Source organism: Capra hircus, chromosome 4 (genome assembly GCF_001704415.2).
Source record: "Capra hircus breed San Clemente chromosome 4, ASM170441v1, whole genome shotgun sequence".
Taxonomy (NCBI): Eukaryota; Metazoa; Chordata; class Mammalia; order Artiodactyla; family Bovidae; genus Capra; species Capra hircus.
Window position 1 is genome coordinate 92,916,056 of NC_030811.1, and position 20,773 is coordinate 92,936,828.

The 20,773-nt window shown below is 37.2% G+C and overlaps 1 protein-coding gene across 3 annotated transcripts in view; it reads right to left on the minus strand.

The window, feature by feature from the left end:
* The window catches only part of HDAC9 (histone deacetylase 9), a 1,067,937-nt gene that overhangs the window by 63,084 nt on the left and 984,080 nt on the right, over positions 1 to 20,773 (minus strand). For all 3 annotated transcript variants that reach the window (XM_018047346.1, XM_005679004.3, XM_013963174.2), the window contains one exon: positions 15,869 to 16,002. In XM_018047346.1, coding sequence (XP_017902835.1) covers positions 15,869 to 16,002 — 134 coding nt within the window. The remainder of the gene's footprint in view (positions 1 to 15,868; positions 16,003 to 20,773) is intronic.

Consider the following 20,773-nt stretch of genomic DNA (forward strand, 5'->3'; position numbering starts at 1 on the left):
GCTGTAATTTGTATTAATAGCATTTGCTGATTGCCATGGTGTAAATACTCCCACCAGGGCTTATTTCAAGCTAACAATGTGATATCACTGAACTCAGATTTAAGTAGAGAGACACACACTTAGCTCTCATGAGCCATTAAGAGGAAGCTCTATATAGCATTGAAACATATGTAAAATAGATAACCAGTGCAAGATCGATGCATGAAGCAGGGCACTCAAAGCCCAGGCTGTGGGACAACCCAGAGGGATGGAGTGGGGAGGGAAGTAGGAGAGGGGTTCAGGACAGGGAGACACATGTACACCCATGGCTGATTCATGTCAATGTATGGCAAAAACCACCACAGTATTGTCAAGAAATTATCCTCCAATTAAAATTAATTTTTAAAAAGCCAGCCCTAACATTGCACTGATAGACTGTCAGTTTGTTGGTTGATAATTGAGGGAAATTGTTCCTAATGATTATTTCCCTCAATGCATGAGTGCATGTTAAGTAGCTTTAATCGTATCTGACCCTTTGCGACGCTATGGACTGCAGCCCACCAGACTCCTCTGTCCAAGGGATTCTCCAGGCAAGAATACTGGAATGTATTGTGATGCCCTCCTCTCTAGGGCATCTTCCCTACACAGGAATCAAACCTGCTTCCTCAATAAACTTTTTTCTTGTTTGGTATAAGACTGCCTTATTCAAAAATCATACACTGTTGTTTTTTTTTTTTACCCCAAGAATGGAACTCATTTGTTCAAGTCTTCCACATTTTCCACAGGAATTCTAATTCCTTACAGGATTCCACTCTACTATTCCACCCTCATTATAAACTGTTATTCCACTCAAAGTAGTCTCTCCTCTGACAAAATCAAAACAAACTCAAAAAGAGCCATCCACAATTCCAAGAAATCGTAACATCTTTATCTAGGTATCTCTACTATAAGAGAGAACTCCTTTGCTTAGACTTTAGCTTGTCAGATTATAATTTTTATTCAAGACCAAAGTTAAAAGTTACTTCCTCTATTAAAATATTCTTCTGTCCTTACACAGTTAAAAATAAAGAGTCTGACATTACATTCCCCAAATACTTTGTTTATATTTCTTTTACTTTCATTGTATTAGAACTTATGGGTATAAAATTTAAGTCCAATAAAAGACTATTTAATGAATAGATGGATAAATGAATGTCATAACATATTTGCTTCACCACTGAAAAGAAATACTTTCTTTGTTTTATTGGTAACCAGACCCCTATGAAGTGTCCAGGTTCCCCGTCTACAATCCCCTTAACACCTTCTGAAAAGCCTAAAGACAAACAGCACAGAAGATCTGCACGATGGCGGTTTGAATTATCCAGATAACTTCTACTTTAATTGGCATTTGCTCAACTAAATAAGCAGAAAACTCCACAATTACTTTGGCTCTACTTTTCATAAGCTTGTAAGAAATACAAATCCACATTCTACATCTACAATAGAGAGTATCTTCAAATAATATTTTCTAAAACGTTTTAATGCTTTAGATTATCCGTACACTCTCTTTCAGAGTATGGACAGGTTTCAAAGTCTAAGAGAAGACCATGGCAAAGACTGTTCTGGATTATTTTCCCTGTACTCACTTCTCCCTTTCTCTACTCATAACTTGCAACTACTTAGGAGCTTGTAAGCTTTCCCAGATTCACACCAGTTCCCCAATGGAGTCAGCCATATACAATCTGGAGGATGAAAAATATGGTAAAATCACTTCTCCATTCACAATCTAATACAAACACACCCCTGATGAGCAATTCAGACAACACCTCAAGAGTTCACCTCAGTGGGGGTTGTCAACACTTTTAAGTCAATCCAAGAGACTTTTTTCAGCACCTTTGGAGCAAAAAAGTCATCTTGGAGGATTATCAACATACACAATCTCTAAATGTAGCCACTGCTGCTGAAATCCAAGCAGCTGAGCCTAGGCAACAGGACACAGCAGGGACAGTGGAAGAGAGGGAAGGGAGAAAGGCCTAGAAGCCAAACCTAAACAAGAGTGAGGGAGATGAAGAAAAGACAGGTTATACAGACTCAAATGCTGAGTGTGGAACCTCCAGGACCAGAGCTGTAGCATCATCTGGACAGCTTCCATGTCTATGGCAATTTGTTTTCTCCTTTTCCTCACAATCTTACAACTGTCCTTTATTCTGTTTTGACAGGTGGTCTTTTAATAGCCATGTTCTCTCTTTGTCCTCTCTTCTTTTTACCTAAGTTCTTCAGTGTTTTCATTTTAAATTCCATAGGAATGCCAACTGCTTAAGCTTTTCTCACCTCTTAAGAAAATTTCTTTCAGCAGCAGAAACCTAGGGTGCTGCTAATTGGCTTTGCCTGACACTAGGCAAATATGGCTTTAAAGCAACTGTGACATTGTTGGCCAGCTAGCACAAATGCCAATCACCAAAATCAGTTTCTCTGAGAACTTCACAGATGTTTCTATTATTATCACGAAAAAACCACACGACTATTCACACAAGTATCTCTGATGCTATTCCAAACAACCTGATTCTTCACATTTAGACAGTCACTTTCACGTCTTACTACTCAGTTTCTAAGTGCTTCATTAGAGAAGTTCAAAAATAATCATCATACAGTGATTGGACTGATAAATCTAAGTTCTGAACTTTGCCAAGGAGAAAAAAAAAGACTTCTGGTATGTCTTCAAAAATCACTTGCCTCAAGGAATTTCCTGTACCATGCTCAAATTAGTTTTAATCCAATAGTATATTATTTTGACTGACCTTGTGCATATTTCTCAAAAGAATAGTTAAGAGATGTTTTGCTAATTAGATCACTTTCATGATAAAACATATTTAAAAAGAACAAATGCCTATTTGGGGTGTGACACTCAGCTAATTTAAAAAAATTGTTTGTGGTGCCCATTTATGTATCTACACTGAGATGCAGAGCCAAGAGTTCTTGCTGATTTTACAATCCCTTTGGGTTATGTAATACATATTATTCTGCTGATAATAAGTCATATGAAGCAGCATTTTGCTGTATTGACATGGCCTAGCCAAGAACAACAAGGAAAAGAAACAGCATTAAAAAAAAAAACACTGGCAAAATGTTTATGAATTCTAATCCTCTGCACATGAATAAATACATCTGACAAAGTACAGAGTCTCTCAAAAAAGCCCTTCTTGACCTTCTTAATTTGAGTTCAATTGCATGTTCAGTGTTGAGAAGCCAGAGTAGGTTCTGCCAACGTTTCAAGCTCAAGCTTTACTATATTTTGTTACTTGTAAAAGTGAAATCCCAGATAATAAGTTATAATTACCCTATTAATCACCTGAAAAGGGAGTCTGGAGGAAAATGGGATTTGAAATTGCAATAATTGGTATCCTGAAAGACATCCTTTTTTATTTTCTTACCTAGAGCCTACCACGTAAAACTACTATGAAAACAACACATATGCATTTTTTCCAGTGGTGAGGTGCATGCAGTATGCCTTATAGGTTAGTTTTTCTAAAGGAATGAAACTTAAAACTTCAATGTAGTCATGCTGTTAGTCATGATGACCTCTGAACTGGAAGAAAATACAGAAATCCAGACCGTGGATTATAAATTATATTGTCAATGAAAGTGAGAAGAACTTTTTGTTTCCTAAGTTGTTTCAAGTATTACGTTTTCATTTCCTTTTTTCAAATGACTTCTAATGCACAACACATATGTATTTTTCTTTCATTTGTCATTTAAAAAATCTGTCTTTCTCTTAGCATTGTCTCCTTTGTATATTGATAGATTTGACACATCAAAATTTACTTTTCAGAGTTTAATACACCAAACCCATCTGTTACCAAAATCTATATTTCTGCTTATATCCCTCACATTTCTCAATTTAAAAATACAGAAAGATATAGATTACTTAAATCTCTTTGATTGAGTTCAAGATGAAAAAATTTTAGGTTATGCTTATGTAGTTGAAGACATCCAACAGAAGGAACAGGCAGTATTTAGGGTATTATAATAACTAAAAAAAAATTTACCAGACATCCAGAAAACTGAAACTGGTTAAATAGTCAATGTGGCCAAATATAATCATTTAGTTTATCACTTTCTGGAACTTTTAGAATTTATACACCCACATGGGCATGATAACATTGGCCAATGATACTTTTCTCCCTTCCTCTATTTCACACCTGGTCTTTCTAAAAATGTAGAGAAAAGGCATAAGTCTCAAACTTTAAATTAGGTGACAACCCTCTAGTGTCAGCAATGGCTCTATAAAAACAGTATCTTTGACCCCAAGGTATAAAACTCATATAACAAACTGATCAAAGGCCTTCCAGTCAAATTAGCATACCAGGGAAGGAAGGTACAAAAACACATCCATTTTGATTTTTCAGTAAATTCAAATAAATTAAGAAAAACAGTAATTCCATACAACTGACTTGCATCTGTTCTGAAATACATCATCTTTTAAAGTGGAGACCACAGGAAAAATTGTTCCATCCTCATTGCAAATCCTCCTATGGAAGGTGGGAGTGGGCCAAGTGCAAAGATTGCAAGAGCACAGAGATTGAATCTTATTTGAATAAATTAGCTCAAACAGAGCCCGTGAAATCCATAACATCCTTTCACATAGCTGGAAAAGTTGTTGGCTTTTGCAACTGGATAACATTTCTTTTTGGGCAGGTCAATCATCCATGGAGCCACAATCCACAACATACTGTGATTTTCTGCACATCTGGTGTAAGCCTTTACATGCAAATATTAAAACCAGTCTACTTCCTTAAAATGTTTCTATATCTAAAATGAAATAAGTAATTTTAGAATACAGGTGGATATGCAAAATATGTTATCTAGTAGGCAAATAGACTAGCCCAACATTAACTGATAAGGTATTATAATAAAAGTAGTATTTCTTTTTTGCACTCCTTTATTTCAACATCAACAACAACAAAGAATACAAAAAAAAAATAAAAACCTCAACATTGATATTATTTGTTCATAGCAACCTCAGAAATATTCTAATATTTAGAATATCTTAGACACCATGAACTATGTGTGCTATGAAATAGCAGTCCATCAAATACATTTATTGCCACATAGTTACATCCTTTGAATTACTGCGCTGCTAATATTACACAACAGAGCACTGCTCGAGTCTACTCTTTTAAAGCGTAAAGACAAACTCAGCAGTCTTTACCTTCTCATATTTTCCTTCAAATTAAAAACGTTCATATTTACTTAAATATTGCACAGTAGGAACACTGAAGCATCATACGCTTGAAAGATACTGATGACAATAAAATATATGCAATCGGTGTGCAAAATAAAAGGTGTGTTTTCCCTTCAAAAACACTACAGGTGAAAACATGAGTTGAAGACAATATGAATGAGACATTGTTAAAATGATTAAAAAATTTTATTTTTATTGAAGGATAATTGCTTAACAGAGTTTTATTGTTTTCTGTCAAAACTCAACATGAATCAGCCAGGATATTTATATGTTTATTTTATAAGCAAAGTAATATTTCAAGTTAATAAAGAAGGCAAAATATATAAAGTAGTTAAAGCATTCTGTATATTCACTATTCATAAAGGAAAGTTCAAGTTGATCAGCGTGTCTGACTCTTGCAACTCCATTGACTGTATAGTCCATGGAATTCTCAAGGCCAGAATATTGGAGTGGGGAGCCTTTCCCTTCTCTAGGGCATCTACTCTACCCAGGGATTGAACCCAGGTCTTCCGCATTGCAGGTGGATTCTTTACCAGCTGAGTCACAGGGGAAGCTCAAGAATACTGGAGTGGGTAGCCAACCCCTGGAGAAGGTCTTCCAGATCCAGGAATCAAACCAGGGTCTCCTTCATTGCAGGCAGATTCTTTAGCAACTGAGCTCTCAAGGAAGCCCATTAAGAAATGAATTGACATAAAAATAATGGATGCACATAAACTTTGAAATATTTGTTGAATTGTAATCACTTTGTCCAAAGGATTTCCATGGTCTGGAAGTGAATCTAATGGTAATTTGATCTGAAGTCTGCAGAGTAGTGAGAAAATATGTTGTAATTCAGTTATGTGATGTGGAAAAAAAACAGAATGACCTTTGGCAATTCCAAGTTCAAATCTTGGATCTATTGAGTTCTGGCTGCATGACTTTGAATGAATTTCTCAAATCTCTTTGAGATACATTATCACCACCCACAAGACATAAATAATATATATCTCTCAGTTCAGTTAAGTCGCTCAGTCATGTCCACTCTTTGCGAATGCATGGACTGCAGCACGCCAGACTTTCCTGTCCATGACCAACTCCCGGAGCTTGCTCAAACTCATGTCCATCGAGTTGGTGATGCCATCCAATCACCTCATCCTCTGCCATCCCCTTCTCCTGCCTTCAATCTTTCCCAGCATCAGGGTTTTCCAATGAGTCAGTTTTTTTGCATTAGGTGGCCAAAGTACTGGAGTCTCAGCTACAGCATCAGTCCTTCCAATGAATATTCAGTGTTGATTTCTTTTAGGAGTGACTGGTTGGATCTCCTTGCAGTCCAAGGGACTCTCAAGAGTCTTCTCCAACACCACGGTTCAAAAGCATCAATTCTTTGGCATTCAGCTTTCTTTATAGTCCACCTCTCACATCCATACATGACTACTGGAAAAACCATAGCTTGACTAGATGGACTTTCGTTGGCAAAGGAATATCTCTGCTTTTTAATATGCTGCTTAGGTTGGTCCTAGCTTTAATTCCAAGGTCCAAGTGTCTTTTAGTTTCATGGCTGCAGTCACCATCTGCAGTGATTTTGGAGCCCCAACATAAAGTCTCTCATGTTTATATTGTTTCCCCATCTAATTGCCATGAAGTGATGGGACTGGATGCCATGATCTTAGTTTTCTGAATATTGAGTTTTAAGCCAAATTTTTCACTCTCGTCTTTCACTTTTATCAACTGGCTCTTTAATTCTTCTTCACTTTCTGCCATAAGGGTGGTTTCATCTGTATATCTGAGGTTATTGATATTTCTCCCAGAAATCTTGATTTCAGCTTTTGCTTCATCCAGCCCAGCATTTCTCATGATGTATTCTGCACATAAGTTCAATAAGCAGAGTGACAATATACAGCCTTGACATACTCCTTTCCTGATTTGGATCTAGTCTGTTGTTCCATGTCCAGTTCTAACTGTGACTTCTTGATCTGCATACAGATTTCTCAAGAGGCAGGTCAGGTGGTCTGCTATTCCCATCTCTTTCAGAATTTTCCATAGTTTGTTGTGATCCATACAGTCAAAGGCTTTGGCATAGTTAATAAAGCAGAAATAGCTGTTTTTTCTGGAACTCTCTTGCTTTTTCAATGATCCAACTCATGTTGGCAATTTGATCTCTGGTTCCTCTGCAGGATACTGGATGCTTGGGGCTGGAGCACGGGGATGATCCAGAGAGATGATATGGGGTGGGAGGTGGGAGGGGGGTTCATGTTTGGGAACTCATGTACACCCGTGGTGGATTCATATCAATGTATGGCAAAACCAATACAGTATTATAAAGTAAAATAAAGTAAAAATAAAACTTAAAAAAAATAATAATAAATAAATAAATTTAAAAAAAATCTCTTTTGCAAAAAAAAAAAAAAATCCAGCTTGAACATCTGGAAGTTGAAACCTGTACTGTTACAGCCTGGCTGGGAGAATTTTAAACATTACTTTGCTAGCATGTGAGATGAGTGCAGTTGTGAAGTAGTTTAAGCATTCTTTGGCATTGCCTTTCTTTGGGACTGGAAAGAAAATAAACCTTTTCAAGTCCTATGGCCACTGCTGAGTTTTCCAAATTTGCTGGCATATTGAGTGCAGCACTTTCACAGCATCATATTTTAGGATTTGAAATAGCTCACCTGGAATTCCACCACCTCCACTAGCTTTGTTCATAGTGATGCTTCCTAAGGCCCAGTTTACTTCACATTCCAGGATGTCTGGCTCTAGGTAAGTGATCACACCATTGTGGTTATCTAGATCATGAAGGTCTTTTTTGTATAGTTCTTCTGTGTATTCTTGCCACCTCTTCTTAATATCTTCTAATTCTGTTAGGTCCATGCCATTTCTGTCCTTTATTGTGTACATCTTTGCAAGAAATATTCCCTTGGTATCTCTAATTACCTTGAAGAGATCTCTAGTCTTTCCCATTCTATTGTTTTCCTCTATTTCTTTGCATTGACAGCTGAGGAAGGATTTCTTATCTCTCCCTGCTATTCTTTGGAACTCTGCATTCAAATGGGTATATCTTTCCATTTCTCCTTTGCCTTTTGTGTCCTTTCTCAGCTATTTGTAAGGCTTCCTCAGACAACCATTTTGCCTTTCTTTTTGGGGGGGTTGGTCTTGATCCCTGCCTTCTGTACAATGTCACAAACCTCTGTCCATAGTTCTTCAGGCACTCCATCTATCGAATCTAATCCCTTAAATCTATTTCTCACTTCCACTGTATAATCATAAGGGTTTTGATTTAGGTCATACCCGAATGGTCTAGTGATTTTGCCTACTTTCTTCAATTTAAGTCTGAATTTGGCAATAAGGAGTTCATCATCTGAGCCAGTCAGCTCCCAGTCTTGTTTTTGCTGACTATAGAGCTTCTTCATCTTTGGCTATGAAGAATATAATCAATCTGATTTCAGTATTGATCTGGTGATGTCCATGTGTAGAATCTTGTGTTGTTGGAAGAGGGTGTTTGCTATGACCAGTGCATTCTCTTGGCCATACTCTGTTAGCCTTGGACCTGCTTCGTTTTGTCCTCCAAGGCCACATTTGCCTGTTACTCCAGGTATTTCCTGACTTCCTACTTTTGCATTCCAGTCCCCTATAATGAAAAGGACATCTTTTTTGGTGTTAGATCTAGAAGGTCCCTTGTGGCTCAGCTGGTAAACAATCCGTTTGCAATGCCAGAGACCTGGGTTCGACCCCTGGGTTGGGATGATCCCCTGGAGAAGGGCAAGGCTACCCACTCCAGTATTCTGGCCTGGAGAATTCTATGGACTGTATAGTTCATAGGGTCACAAAGAGTCAGACACTACTGAGCGACTTTCACTTCACTTCACTAGAAGGTCCTATATGTCTTCATAGAACCATTCAACTTCAGCTTCTTCAGTATTACTGGTAGTGGCATGGACTTGGATTACTGTGATATTGAATGGTTTGGCTTGGAAATGAATGGAGATCATTTTGTCATTTTTGAGATTGCATCCAAGTACTGCATTTCAGACTCTTTGGTTGACTATGATGGCTACTCCATTTCTTCTAAGGTACTCTTGCCCACAGTAGTAGATATAATGGTCAGTTCAGTTTAGTTCAGTCGCTCAGTCATGTCCAACTCTTTGCGACCCCATGAATCGCAGCATGCCAGGCCTCCCTGTCCATCACCATCTCCCGGAGTTCACTCAGATTCATGTCCATCGAGTCCGTGATGCCATCCAGCCATCTCATCCTTGGTCATCCCCTTCTCCTCCTGCCCCCAATCCCTCCCAGCATCAGAGTCTTTTCCAATGAGTCAGCTCTTCGCATGAGGTGGCCAAAGTACTGGAGTTTCAGCTTCAGCATCAGTCCTTCCAAAGAAATCCCAGGGTTGATCTCCTTCAGAATGGACTGGTTGGATCTCCTTGCAGTCCAAGGGACTCTCAAGAGTCTTCTCCAACACCAAAGTTCAAAAGCATCAATTCTTCGGTGCTCAGCCTTCTTCACAGTCCAACTCTCACATCCATACATGACTACTGGAAAAACCATAGCCTTGGTCATCGGAGTTAAATTCACCCATTATAGTCCATTTTAGTTCACTGATTCTTAAAATGTCAATGAACTCCCCAGGTCAGTAAGTGCCCAATGTGCTGCTGGAGATCAGTGGAAAAATAACTCCAGAAAAAATGATGAGATGGAGCCAAAGCAAAAACAACACCCAGCTGTGGATGTGACTGGAGGCATTGGTTGGTGGTGTCCTGCTGCAGGGTTGGGGGCACTGAATGCAGTGGTGTGTGCATGGGACCTTTGAAGGGGGTCTCCATTATCTTCATTACCTTCACCATAGTTTGGTCTCAGGTAAACAGCCGGGAGGGAACACAGTTCCACCCATCAACTGAAAGTTTGATTAAAGATTTACTGAGCATGGCCTCACCCATCAGAACAAGACCCAGTTTCCCCCTCAATCTCTCCCAGCAGGAAGCTTCCCTATGCTTCTTATTCTTCTCCATCAGAGGGCAGACAGAATGGAAACCCCAATCACAGAAAACTAACTAATCTGATCACATGGACCACAGCCTTATCTAACTCAATGAAACTATGAGCCATTCCATGTAGGGCCACCCTAGATGGACGGGTCATGGTGGAGAGCTCTGACAAAACATGGTCCACTGGAGAAAGGAATCGCAAACCACCTCAGTATTCTTGCCTTGAGAACCCCATGAACAGTATGAAAAGGCTGTTCAGTATATGTTCAGTATCTAGGCTGAATATACCTCTCAGCCTAGATAATTTACAAATGGTGACAGAAAAAAAAGAATTTGTAAATATTTTTAAGACTCCAGATCAAGAGGGTAACATAGGAGATTCCTGAATTTTCCTCCTTCCATGGATGCACTGCTGAATGTATAGCTACAAACAGAGCAATTCCCTTGAAAGAAACAAGCTGAGTGACTCCTACATATTGAGACCATGAGAAAATACCCACGTCAAAATGAGTGGGAAAAGGTTAGGTATACTTTTACCATGAAACCTCAACTCCCAGCCTCTTCTTGAGGAGTGAAAGGATTTGTATTACAAATCCAGCACCCCAACGCTTAAGGCCCCCACCATAAGAATGGCTCCCAAAACACCTAGCTCTGAAAGCTAACAGGGCGTGGGTTCTTGAGTCTCAGGACTATAGCAAACAAAGAAGCAGTTGTTAAGTATGTGAGCACTTAACTCTATAGCTATCCCCTCAGGGGTCAGTGCAGAGAGAGCAGGCAAAAACTAGAAATCAATTATAAGAAAACTGTAAAATTCTAAAGTATGTGGTTATTTAACCACATGCTGCTGAATAATCAATACATCAAAGAATAAATCAAAAGAAATTTAGAAAAAAATATCTTGAAATAAATGAGAATGGTAACACAAAATACCAAAACTTATGGCATGCAGCAAAAGCAGTTCTAAGAGAGAAGTTCATGGTGATAAATGCTTACATTAAGAAAAAAGAATGGTCTCAACTAAACAACCTAAATTTAACTTCAAAAAACTAACAAGTAAAGAATGAACTAAGGTCAAACTAGTAGAAAGAAGGAAATAAAAAAGATGAAAGTAGAAAATAATAAAATAGAGATTAAAAAGACAATAGAAAAAAATCAATAAAACTAAGCTGGATTTATGAAAAGATAAACAAAATTGACAAACTTTTAACTAGGCTAAGTAAAAAAGAGAAAAGCCTCAATTAATACAATCAGAAATGAATAAGGAGACATTACAACTCAAAATGTACAAGTACAAAGGAACATAAGATACTACTATAAACAATTATATGCCAAGTTAAATTGCTTAGAAAAAACATAACTTTCTAGAAACAAAAAACACATCAAGATAATGAAGACACAGAGAAATCTTAACAAATTACCAGTAAGGAGACTGAATCTATAATCAGAACCTCCCAACAAAGAAAAGTTCAGAATCAGATGGCTTCACTGGTGAACTGTATCAGAGAGGAAGTAATACCAATCTTTGTCAAATTCATCCAAAAAATTGAAGAGGAGGGAAGCTGTCCATACTCATTTCTGGAGGTCAGCATTTTCCTGAACTGTGGTGTTGGAGAAGACTCTTGAAAGTCCCTTGGACTGCAAGGAGATCAAACTAGTCAGTCCTAAAAGAAATCAGTCCTGATTATTCATTGGAAGGAATCCAATGAGTTACAATGAATTCACTCAAAGGACTGATGCTGAAGCTGAAACTCCAATACTTTGGCCACCTGATCTGAAGAATTGACTCATGGGGAAAGACCCTGATGCTGGGAAAGACTGAAGGCAGGAGAAGGGGATGACATAGGATGAGATGGTTGGATGGCATCCCTGACTCGATGGACATGAGTTTGAGCAATCTCCAGGAATCAGTGATGGACAGGGAAGCCTAGTGTGCTGCAGTCCATAGGGTCGCAAAGTGTCAGAAACAACTGAACTACTGAACCAAACTGAATTGTCCTGATACCAAAATCAGTAAAGAACACTAAAGAAAAGAAATTACAGGCCAATACCCTTGATGAACATCAAGGTTCAAAATGCAAAATCCTCAAAAAATATAAGCAAACTGAATTCAACAGTACATTGAAAGGAGTTATGCCATGATTATGTGGGATATATTCCACAGATGCAAAGGTAGTTCAACATCTACAAATGAAAAAATGCAATAAGCCACATCAATAAAATGAAGGATAAAGATTACACAATCATCTTAATGGATGCAGACAAAGAATATGACAAAATTCAATATCCTTTCATGAGAAAAACCTTCAATAAATTTGGGATAGAAGGTTTGTTGTCGTTTGGTCACTAAGTCACGTCCGACTCTTTTTGTGACCCTATGGACTATAGCCTGCCAGGCTCCTCTGTCTATGGAGCTTCCTAGGCAAGAATACTGGAGTGTGTTGTCATTTCTCTTCTCCAGGGGATCTTCCTGACCCACAAATCAAACCCACATTTCTTACATTGCAGGCAGATTCTTTACCTCTGTGAAGGAAAGCACACTAACATAATCAAGTCCCATACAAGAGAACATATAGGCTTCCTGGGCAGCTCAAATGGTACAGAATCTGCCCATGAGGCGAGAGGCCTGGGTTTGGGAAGATCCCCAGGAGAAGGGCATGGCAACCCACTCCATTATTCTTGCTTGAAGAATTCCATGACAGAGGAGCCTAGCCAGCTTATAGTCCATGGACTCACAAAGAATCAGATACCACTGAGTGACCAACACTTTCACTTTCATGAGAAACTCACAGCTAACACTGCACTCAATGTTGGAAAGCTGAAAACTTTTCCTGTTAGATCAGAAACAAGACTAGGATACCCAATATTGCCAAAATGTTATTCAACATAGTATTATGAGTACTGTCTAAAAAAATTAGACAAGAAAAAGAATGAGGCATCCAAGTCAGAAAAGAACTGTTACTATTTGCAGATGACATAATATATATAGAAAACCCTATATATGCCACAAAAAAATTGTTAAATGAATTCAACAAAGTTGTAGGATACAAAATCAACATAGAAAAATCAGTTATGATTCCACATACTAACAACTAACTATCTGAAAAAAATGAAACAAAATCCCATATACAATAGCATCAAAAACAATCTGCTGCTGCTGCTAAGTCACTTCAGTTGTGTCTGACTCTGTGCAACCCCATAGATGGCAGCCCACCAGGCTCCCCCGTCCCTGGGATTCTCCAGGCAAGAACACTGGAGTAGGTTGCCATTTCCTTCTCCAATGCATGAAAGTGAAAACTGAAAGTGAAGTCATTCAGTCATGTCCAACTCTTAGCAACCCCATGGACTGCAGCCCACCAGGCTCCTCCGTCCATGGGATTTTCCAGGGAAGAGTACTGGAGTGGGTTTCCATTGGATTCTCCCCCAAAACAATCTACTTAGGAATAAAAGTATCCAAAGAAGTGAGAGACCTATACACAAAAATCTTTACGACACTGATAAAAGAAACTGAAGACACAAATAAATGGAAAGATATCCTAGGTTCATGGATCAGAATGATTAATATAATTAAAATGTCCATAACATCCAAGTGAGCTATAGATTCAATGTAATACCTATCAAAGGGCATTTTTCACAGCAACAGAAAAAAAAATCTTAAAATTGAAATGAAACCACAAAAGAATGCCAAATAGCCAATGTAATCTTGAGACAGAAGAATAATGTCAGAGTTATCACACTTCCTAATTTCAAGTTATATTACAAGCAATCAACACAAGTCATGGTATTGGCATTAAAAGCAGACATACAAGTTAACAGACAGAAGAGAGATCCCAGAAATAAACTCATGCATACACAATTAATCTTCAGCAAAGGACCCAGACATACTCAATGGAGAATAATCTCTTCAATAAATGGTAATGGTCAAACTGGATAGCCATATGTAGAAGAATGAACCTGCATCTCTATCTTAAACATAAAAATCAATTCAAAATTGATTAAATATTTAAATGCAAGACTTGGAATCATAAAACTCTTAGAATAAAACACATGGGGTAAGCTCCTTGACATTGCTATTGGCAATGGTTATTTGGATTGAGAACAAAAGTGAAAACAAAATTAAAAACACGTGGGACTACATGAAACTAAAAAGCTTCTGCACAATAAAGATAATCATCAATAAAATGAAAAGGCAACTCATGGAATGGGAATAAATATTAACAAATCATATACCCAATAATCAATTAGTATCCAAAATATACAAGGGATTCATACAACTCACTAGCAAAACACACAAAACCAAATGCCACAATTCAAATTGGGCAAAGGACCTGAATATGTATTTTCTAAAGACAAACAGATGGCCAATATATACATGAAAAGGTGTTCAACATCAATAATCATCAGGAAAATACAAAATCAAACCATAATGAAATATCACCTCACATACTGCTAGGATATGTATTATCAAAAAGAGAAGAGAGAAATGCTGGGTGAGGATGCTGGGAAAAGGAGACCCTTGTGCATTCTTGGTAGGAAAGTAAACTAGTACAGTCACTAAGGAAAACAGTAGGAGGTCCCTCAAGAAACAAAAAACAGACGCATCACATAACTCAGGAATCTCACTTCTGGGTAAATATTCAAAAGAAATGAAATCACTATTTCATTATCTCAAAGAGACATCTGAACTCCCAAATTTACTGCATCACTATTCACAATAGTCAAGGTTTGGAAACAGTGCAAGCATCTCTCACTTACAGATGAATGGATAAAGAAAATGTAATACACAAACACACCAATACACACACACATACACACACAATGGATTATGCAATCTCCAAGGAAATCCTGTCTTTTGTGACATTATGGATGAACACAGAAGGTATTATGCTAAATGAAATAAGCTAGACAAGAAAGAAAATAAAACTTACCTAGAACCAAAAACAAACAAATAAAATAGTTGAACTCATAGAATCATAGGGTAGAATGGTGGTTGCCAGAAGCTGGGGGTTTTTGGTAAAAGTTTTTAAACTTTTAGTAATAAGATGAATAAGGCTTGAAGATCTAATGTATACAACCATGAATATAACTGCTAATACTCTAATAATCAAAATTTCTAAGAGAGTAGAACTTAAGTATTTTCATCCAAAAAAAGTAACTATGTGGGGTGATGAATGCATTACATTAACTCAAGGAGGAAAATCATTTAACGATGTCTGCACATTGTTAAATAATTACATTGTCAAATAATTACACCTATATATGTTAGATATATGAATTATAATTTTGTATTCCAATTATACTTTTAAAAGCTGAAAAAATATTTCTAAAAAGTTTCCCTCCCTGAACCAACATAATCCTACAGAAAATATTGAGAACTTTTCTTTGAGTTAGTTCTTTCTCAGTGTTTCAGTGCTCATTAGCTGAGTCAATATACAGACCAATTCCTCCTATGTGTTATTTTTACATATTTTCTGAGCTCTACCAATAACCTGATTGAGGGGTGTACTGTATGGATTCTATAACTGGGCAAAAGTCACAGCATAAAACAGGAGGACATGTAAACTTTTCTTATCTACAGCTTGCCTTCTTCCTGTAAATTTTAAGAGCAACATTGTGTTTTCTGAGTATGTACAACGTTAAGAAAGATAAAACATATGCATGCATACACTCCTGGTCCTTTAACCCCTGCTCTTTTGTACTTTTAGTTTTTTACCTCATTTCCTAGAAGGGCATTTACACAGGCTTCTGATGCATCGCAGATGGCTGTGAGATCATGTCCTCCTTCTAGAGCCAACACCACATGTCCATCAGCCAGTGTCATCAGCTGCTTCGTCAAATGACCAAAGCCTACCGTAACGCAAACAGAACATTTCAAAGTATAAATTAAAAGTCAACTGACCACTAGAAGCTAATATTGATTGAGCATTTATTGTGTGTATGTCCTTTCTCAGTGCTTCCCACGTGCTAACTCATTTAATACTCATAATAATTTGATTAAATTTTTATCAAATTTTGATAATTTGATAAAAGATCTTGGATCACAAAATCCAAGATCCTGCAGCTAAGAAGTCTCACAATTAACATTTGCACCAGTCACACGTGCAGTCTTCACTGTGCACATTGTGCCTTTTACAGTACATTCTGTGTACACCTGGGTGGAAAGTGTTCGGCTGATATTAGCAAAGTATGCAATTCCATTTGCTTAATATGTTTCTTCTTTCCATCATTTGCCTTTATTATAAAAGGAAGAAGTTTTCCATGTATCACCTCAAATTACATAGCTATCACATTAGATTTTATAGGCATTCTTTTTACTATGAAATAGCTGATGAATACAAAAATTAATATCTATGTATGACATAACAAACAAGTGGTCACTCACCTCCCAATTTAAGGAAAATATTTTTGAAGCCCCCTGCATGCAACTCTCTAGTAACATAACTCCCCCTCATTGTGGGTAATCAGGACCCTGAGTTGGTGTTTATGACTCCTTTGCTTTTCACTGTTTAACCTGCTTATTCTGGAATTTTATAAAAATGGTTTTATACTTTCGCAACATGCTCTTTTCACACTTTGGGTTAGTTCATTTCTGTCGATACATGTAACAACAATTTTATGCTCTCTAGTAGGCCATTTAATGAATATAAAATAGTTTATTTACCCACTCTCCTGTTGACAAATATTTATGTTTTTCTGTTATTTAAAGAAAAAAAAATGCCCCTATGGGACTTTCCTGGTGGTCCAGTGGTTAGGACTCTGTGATTTCTCCACCATGGGCCTCCGTTGGATCCCTGATTAGAGGAACAAGGATCCCACAAGCGACCAAAAAAAAGCCAATAAGAACATTCTTATACCAGCCTTCTGGTGCACACATGCAAGAGTGGAGTAAAACTGCTATGACTTACAACCTGCTAAATAAAACCAGATCATTTCCAAAGGACTGTGATCAATCCCCACTGTGAGAAGCAGTGTGTATCAGAGTCCCAGTTTAGTTTCATCCTTGCCAACATTTGGTGTGATGGACCATTCATGTGGGTGGCAAAGAATGGCATCTTACTGTGGTTTCATTCAGAATAAGGAGAAACCTTTCTATTTCTACTCTGAATTGAGTTTTTATTATAAACAGATGTTGAATTTAATTATTTTACTACACCAAATGAGATGGTTTTTCTCCTACAATTTCATAGTATTGTGAGTTGCATTAATATTTCAAATATTTAGCCATCATTGAATTTATGGAATAAAGTAAGTTTGGTTAGGATATAATATCATTTTTATACACACTGAATTTATTTGACCAATGCTTTGTTTAGGATTTTTTCACTATGTTGATGAAAGAGGTTAATCAATAAATTTCTATTATTTTACTGACTATGTTGAATTTTATTATGGCTGGACCTTCTTTTTCTATTATTTGACCCTAGAATGTTGGGTAGAAATCTTCTGTAAACCATTTGACTCTTCCGTTTTGTTTGAGGAAGACATTTACCTATTGAGAATTTTCTTAGGGATTAGGGGACTATTCTTGCTTTCAGTATCTTCCCAAGTTACATTTTCCCAAAAATTTGTATCTTTTGTGTTCAAATTTATTCAATAAAGTTGTTGAATCATCATATTTTGGAACCCCAACGAGATGTAGTCATTGTTAGTACAGCCTCAACATCTCTGAAGTTTTCTTTCATTTATTTTCTGTCTCTTTCTGTCCGACATTATGTGTATTTTTGTTGCAGATTTACCTTCCAGGCTTTTTCACTCCAGATGTATCTGGTCTGCTATTTATACTTTCATCGATATTTTCATTTCAGTGATTCTGTGGTTCAATCCTAGGTGTTCTTTTGGTTATATTTCATAACTTCTGAGTCACTTTAATCTTTCAAGTTTTTATTTCTTTAGACATAATTATTTTATATTCTATATCTGCTATTTGACATCTTTATGGTTTAGTTACTATTTTTGTTTCTGCTGATTCAGCCTCATGATGTCTTAATTTTCCTTTGCTTTTTTTTGAGTTCATATTCATCAGAACTTTATATATGAGAAAGCTTGGAAAACAGATTTGCATATATTTACCTCTGGAACCCAAGATGAGTGGGATTTTGTTTACTTCTGCTGGATGGCTGAAACATTGCCAAGGGGGATAAATTTTAAATCCTGACCAAAGGGTTGTTTTTCAAAATGTACAGATAATGTAAATATGGATCCCAAAACTTGATTACAAATTGTCATAGAAAAGACATTTTTTTTCCCTTTTCATTCCCTTTGAAATTCTGTATTGACAGTTATAGCTAAGATCAATTTGTTGTTTTGTTCAGCAATGTCTCCTTTTCTCCTATTTATCCTTTTCTTTAGAGCTGGCTCTTTGACATTCCTTTCTTTATTCTGCTCTCCAATCAAAACCCTTCCCTTTGGAGACTGAAGGCTTTGACTCCCTTTTTGAGAATGCAGGAGTCCTTTAATGCTCAAACTTTTGCCAACTATATACCTTAGGATGGCCCACAGTGGCCAATAGCTACAGCATTTGTTTGCTTTTCTTCCTCTTTTTGGAAGTCCTCCACAAATTTAAAAGAGTAGTTTTCATATTTACATGTAGGAGTATTTCAGAATATATAGTCTCTCATATTGCCAAATGTAAATCTCTTGTTCAGTGTCTTAAAAATTATAACAATTCATCAACATGCCCAATTTTAGGAACAATTGAAAAAAAAGAATAAATAAAAATATTTAAAACCATGTGTTCAACATTGTTTAATTTAAGAACTTCCAGGGAACATATATTTAGTTTTTAAATCAATTATATTTTTTAAGTAATTAATAGATGTTTTGCTACAGGGTAACATCTGGGCTCCGCTCACAGATCCTCAAATGCTCAGTGGCTCACAAGTTCCTGAATCAACTTGTTGAAAACAAGTGGCCAACATTTCAGAGTAGGAAGACCCTGAACTCACCTTGTCCCCTGGGCACACTGGAATTACAACTCTTACAGAGCACCTATTGAGAAGAAAGACTAGAAGGGTATCAGAGATCTTCTACAACAAAAGACACAACGAAGGAACCGCAACGACATGGGTAGGGAGGGTAAAGGTGTGGTATAGTCAAGGGCCGTATTCCAGGGTGGGGACCACAGACACGAGGATAATCACAATTAGAGTTTCTCCCCAAGGAATGAGGGGTCGGAGGCCTATTACAAGCTCCACAGTCTGGGTGTCCTACACTGGGAAGCCAAGATCCTAGAAGTTTGGCTTTGAAGGCCAATGGAGCTTACTTTTGGGAGGGTCAAAGGGCAATGGGAAATAGACCCCAGTCTTAAGGCACACACAAAATCTTACATAATTCAGGACCCAGGGCAGGAGTCATAATTTGAAAGGAGCCTATGTCAGACCTACCTTCTGATCCTAGAATAATGGAAAAAGCTCTACAAACAATAATACTCTCCCCAGCAAACCTTTCATTCAGATTTGATGGAGAGATCAAAAGCTTTACAGACAAGCATAAGCTAAAAGAGTTCAGCAAAACCAAAAAAGCTTTATAAGAAATGTTAAAAGAACTTCTCTATGTAAAAAAGGAAAGGCCATAACTAGAAATACAAAAATTACAAAAGGAAATATTTCACTGGTAAAGGCACATATATACAAAAGGTAGTAAATTAGCCACATATAAAGCTGGTAGGAAGGTTTAATGATCAAGGAAGTAAAATCCACATAAGTACTACTTATCCACAGTAAGTAGTTAAGGGACACACAAAACAAAAAGATGTAAAATGCTATGTCAAAGACTGTAAATGTGGGAAATGAAGTTAAAATTCATAAGAGAGCAGCAACTTAATCATATTTCTGTATGTCTGTGTGCTCAGTTGCTCGGTCCTGTCTGCCTCTTTGCAAACCTATGGACTGCAGCCTACCAGGCTCCTCTGTCCATTGGTTTTTCCAGGAAAGAATACTGGAGTGGGTTGCCATTTCCTGCTCTAGGGGATCTTCCTGATGCAGGGACTGAACCCACTGTCTCCTACATGTCCTGCATTGGCAGACAGATTATTTACCACTGAGCCACCTGGGAAAGCCCCCATATTTATATTTAAATCACTATATATAAACCTCATGGTAACCACAAAGCAAAAATCTATAATAGATATACACACAGAAGAGAGAAAGAACTCAAACATAATTCTAAAGATAGCTGTTTGCCTTTAAAAGACACATGAAAACTCAATGCACTCAACAGATAAATATAGAAAAATATATCATTTGTGGTTATCGGAGGTGGGATTTGGGGGGAAGGGGAATTATATGAAAGCAGTCAAAAGGTGCATACTTCCAGTTACAAGATAAATAAGTACCATGGAAATAATGTACAGCACCATAAATCCGATCAACAGTGCTGTGTATCACATATGAAAGTTGCTAAGAGAGTAAATCCTAAGAGTTCTCATCAGAAGAAAAATACTTTTTCTATTTCTTTAATTCTGTACCTGTTGATGATGGGTGTTCACTAAACTTACTGTGATAGTCATTTCATGATTTATATAAGACAATTTATTATGCTATACACTTATTTTGGGGGGCGGTTTTGTGTTTACAGAAAATTTAAGCAGAAGCACAGAGAGGTCCAATACACCACCCCA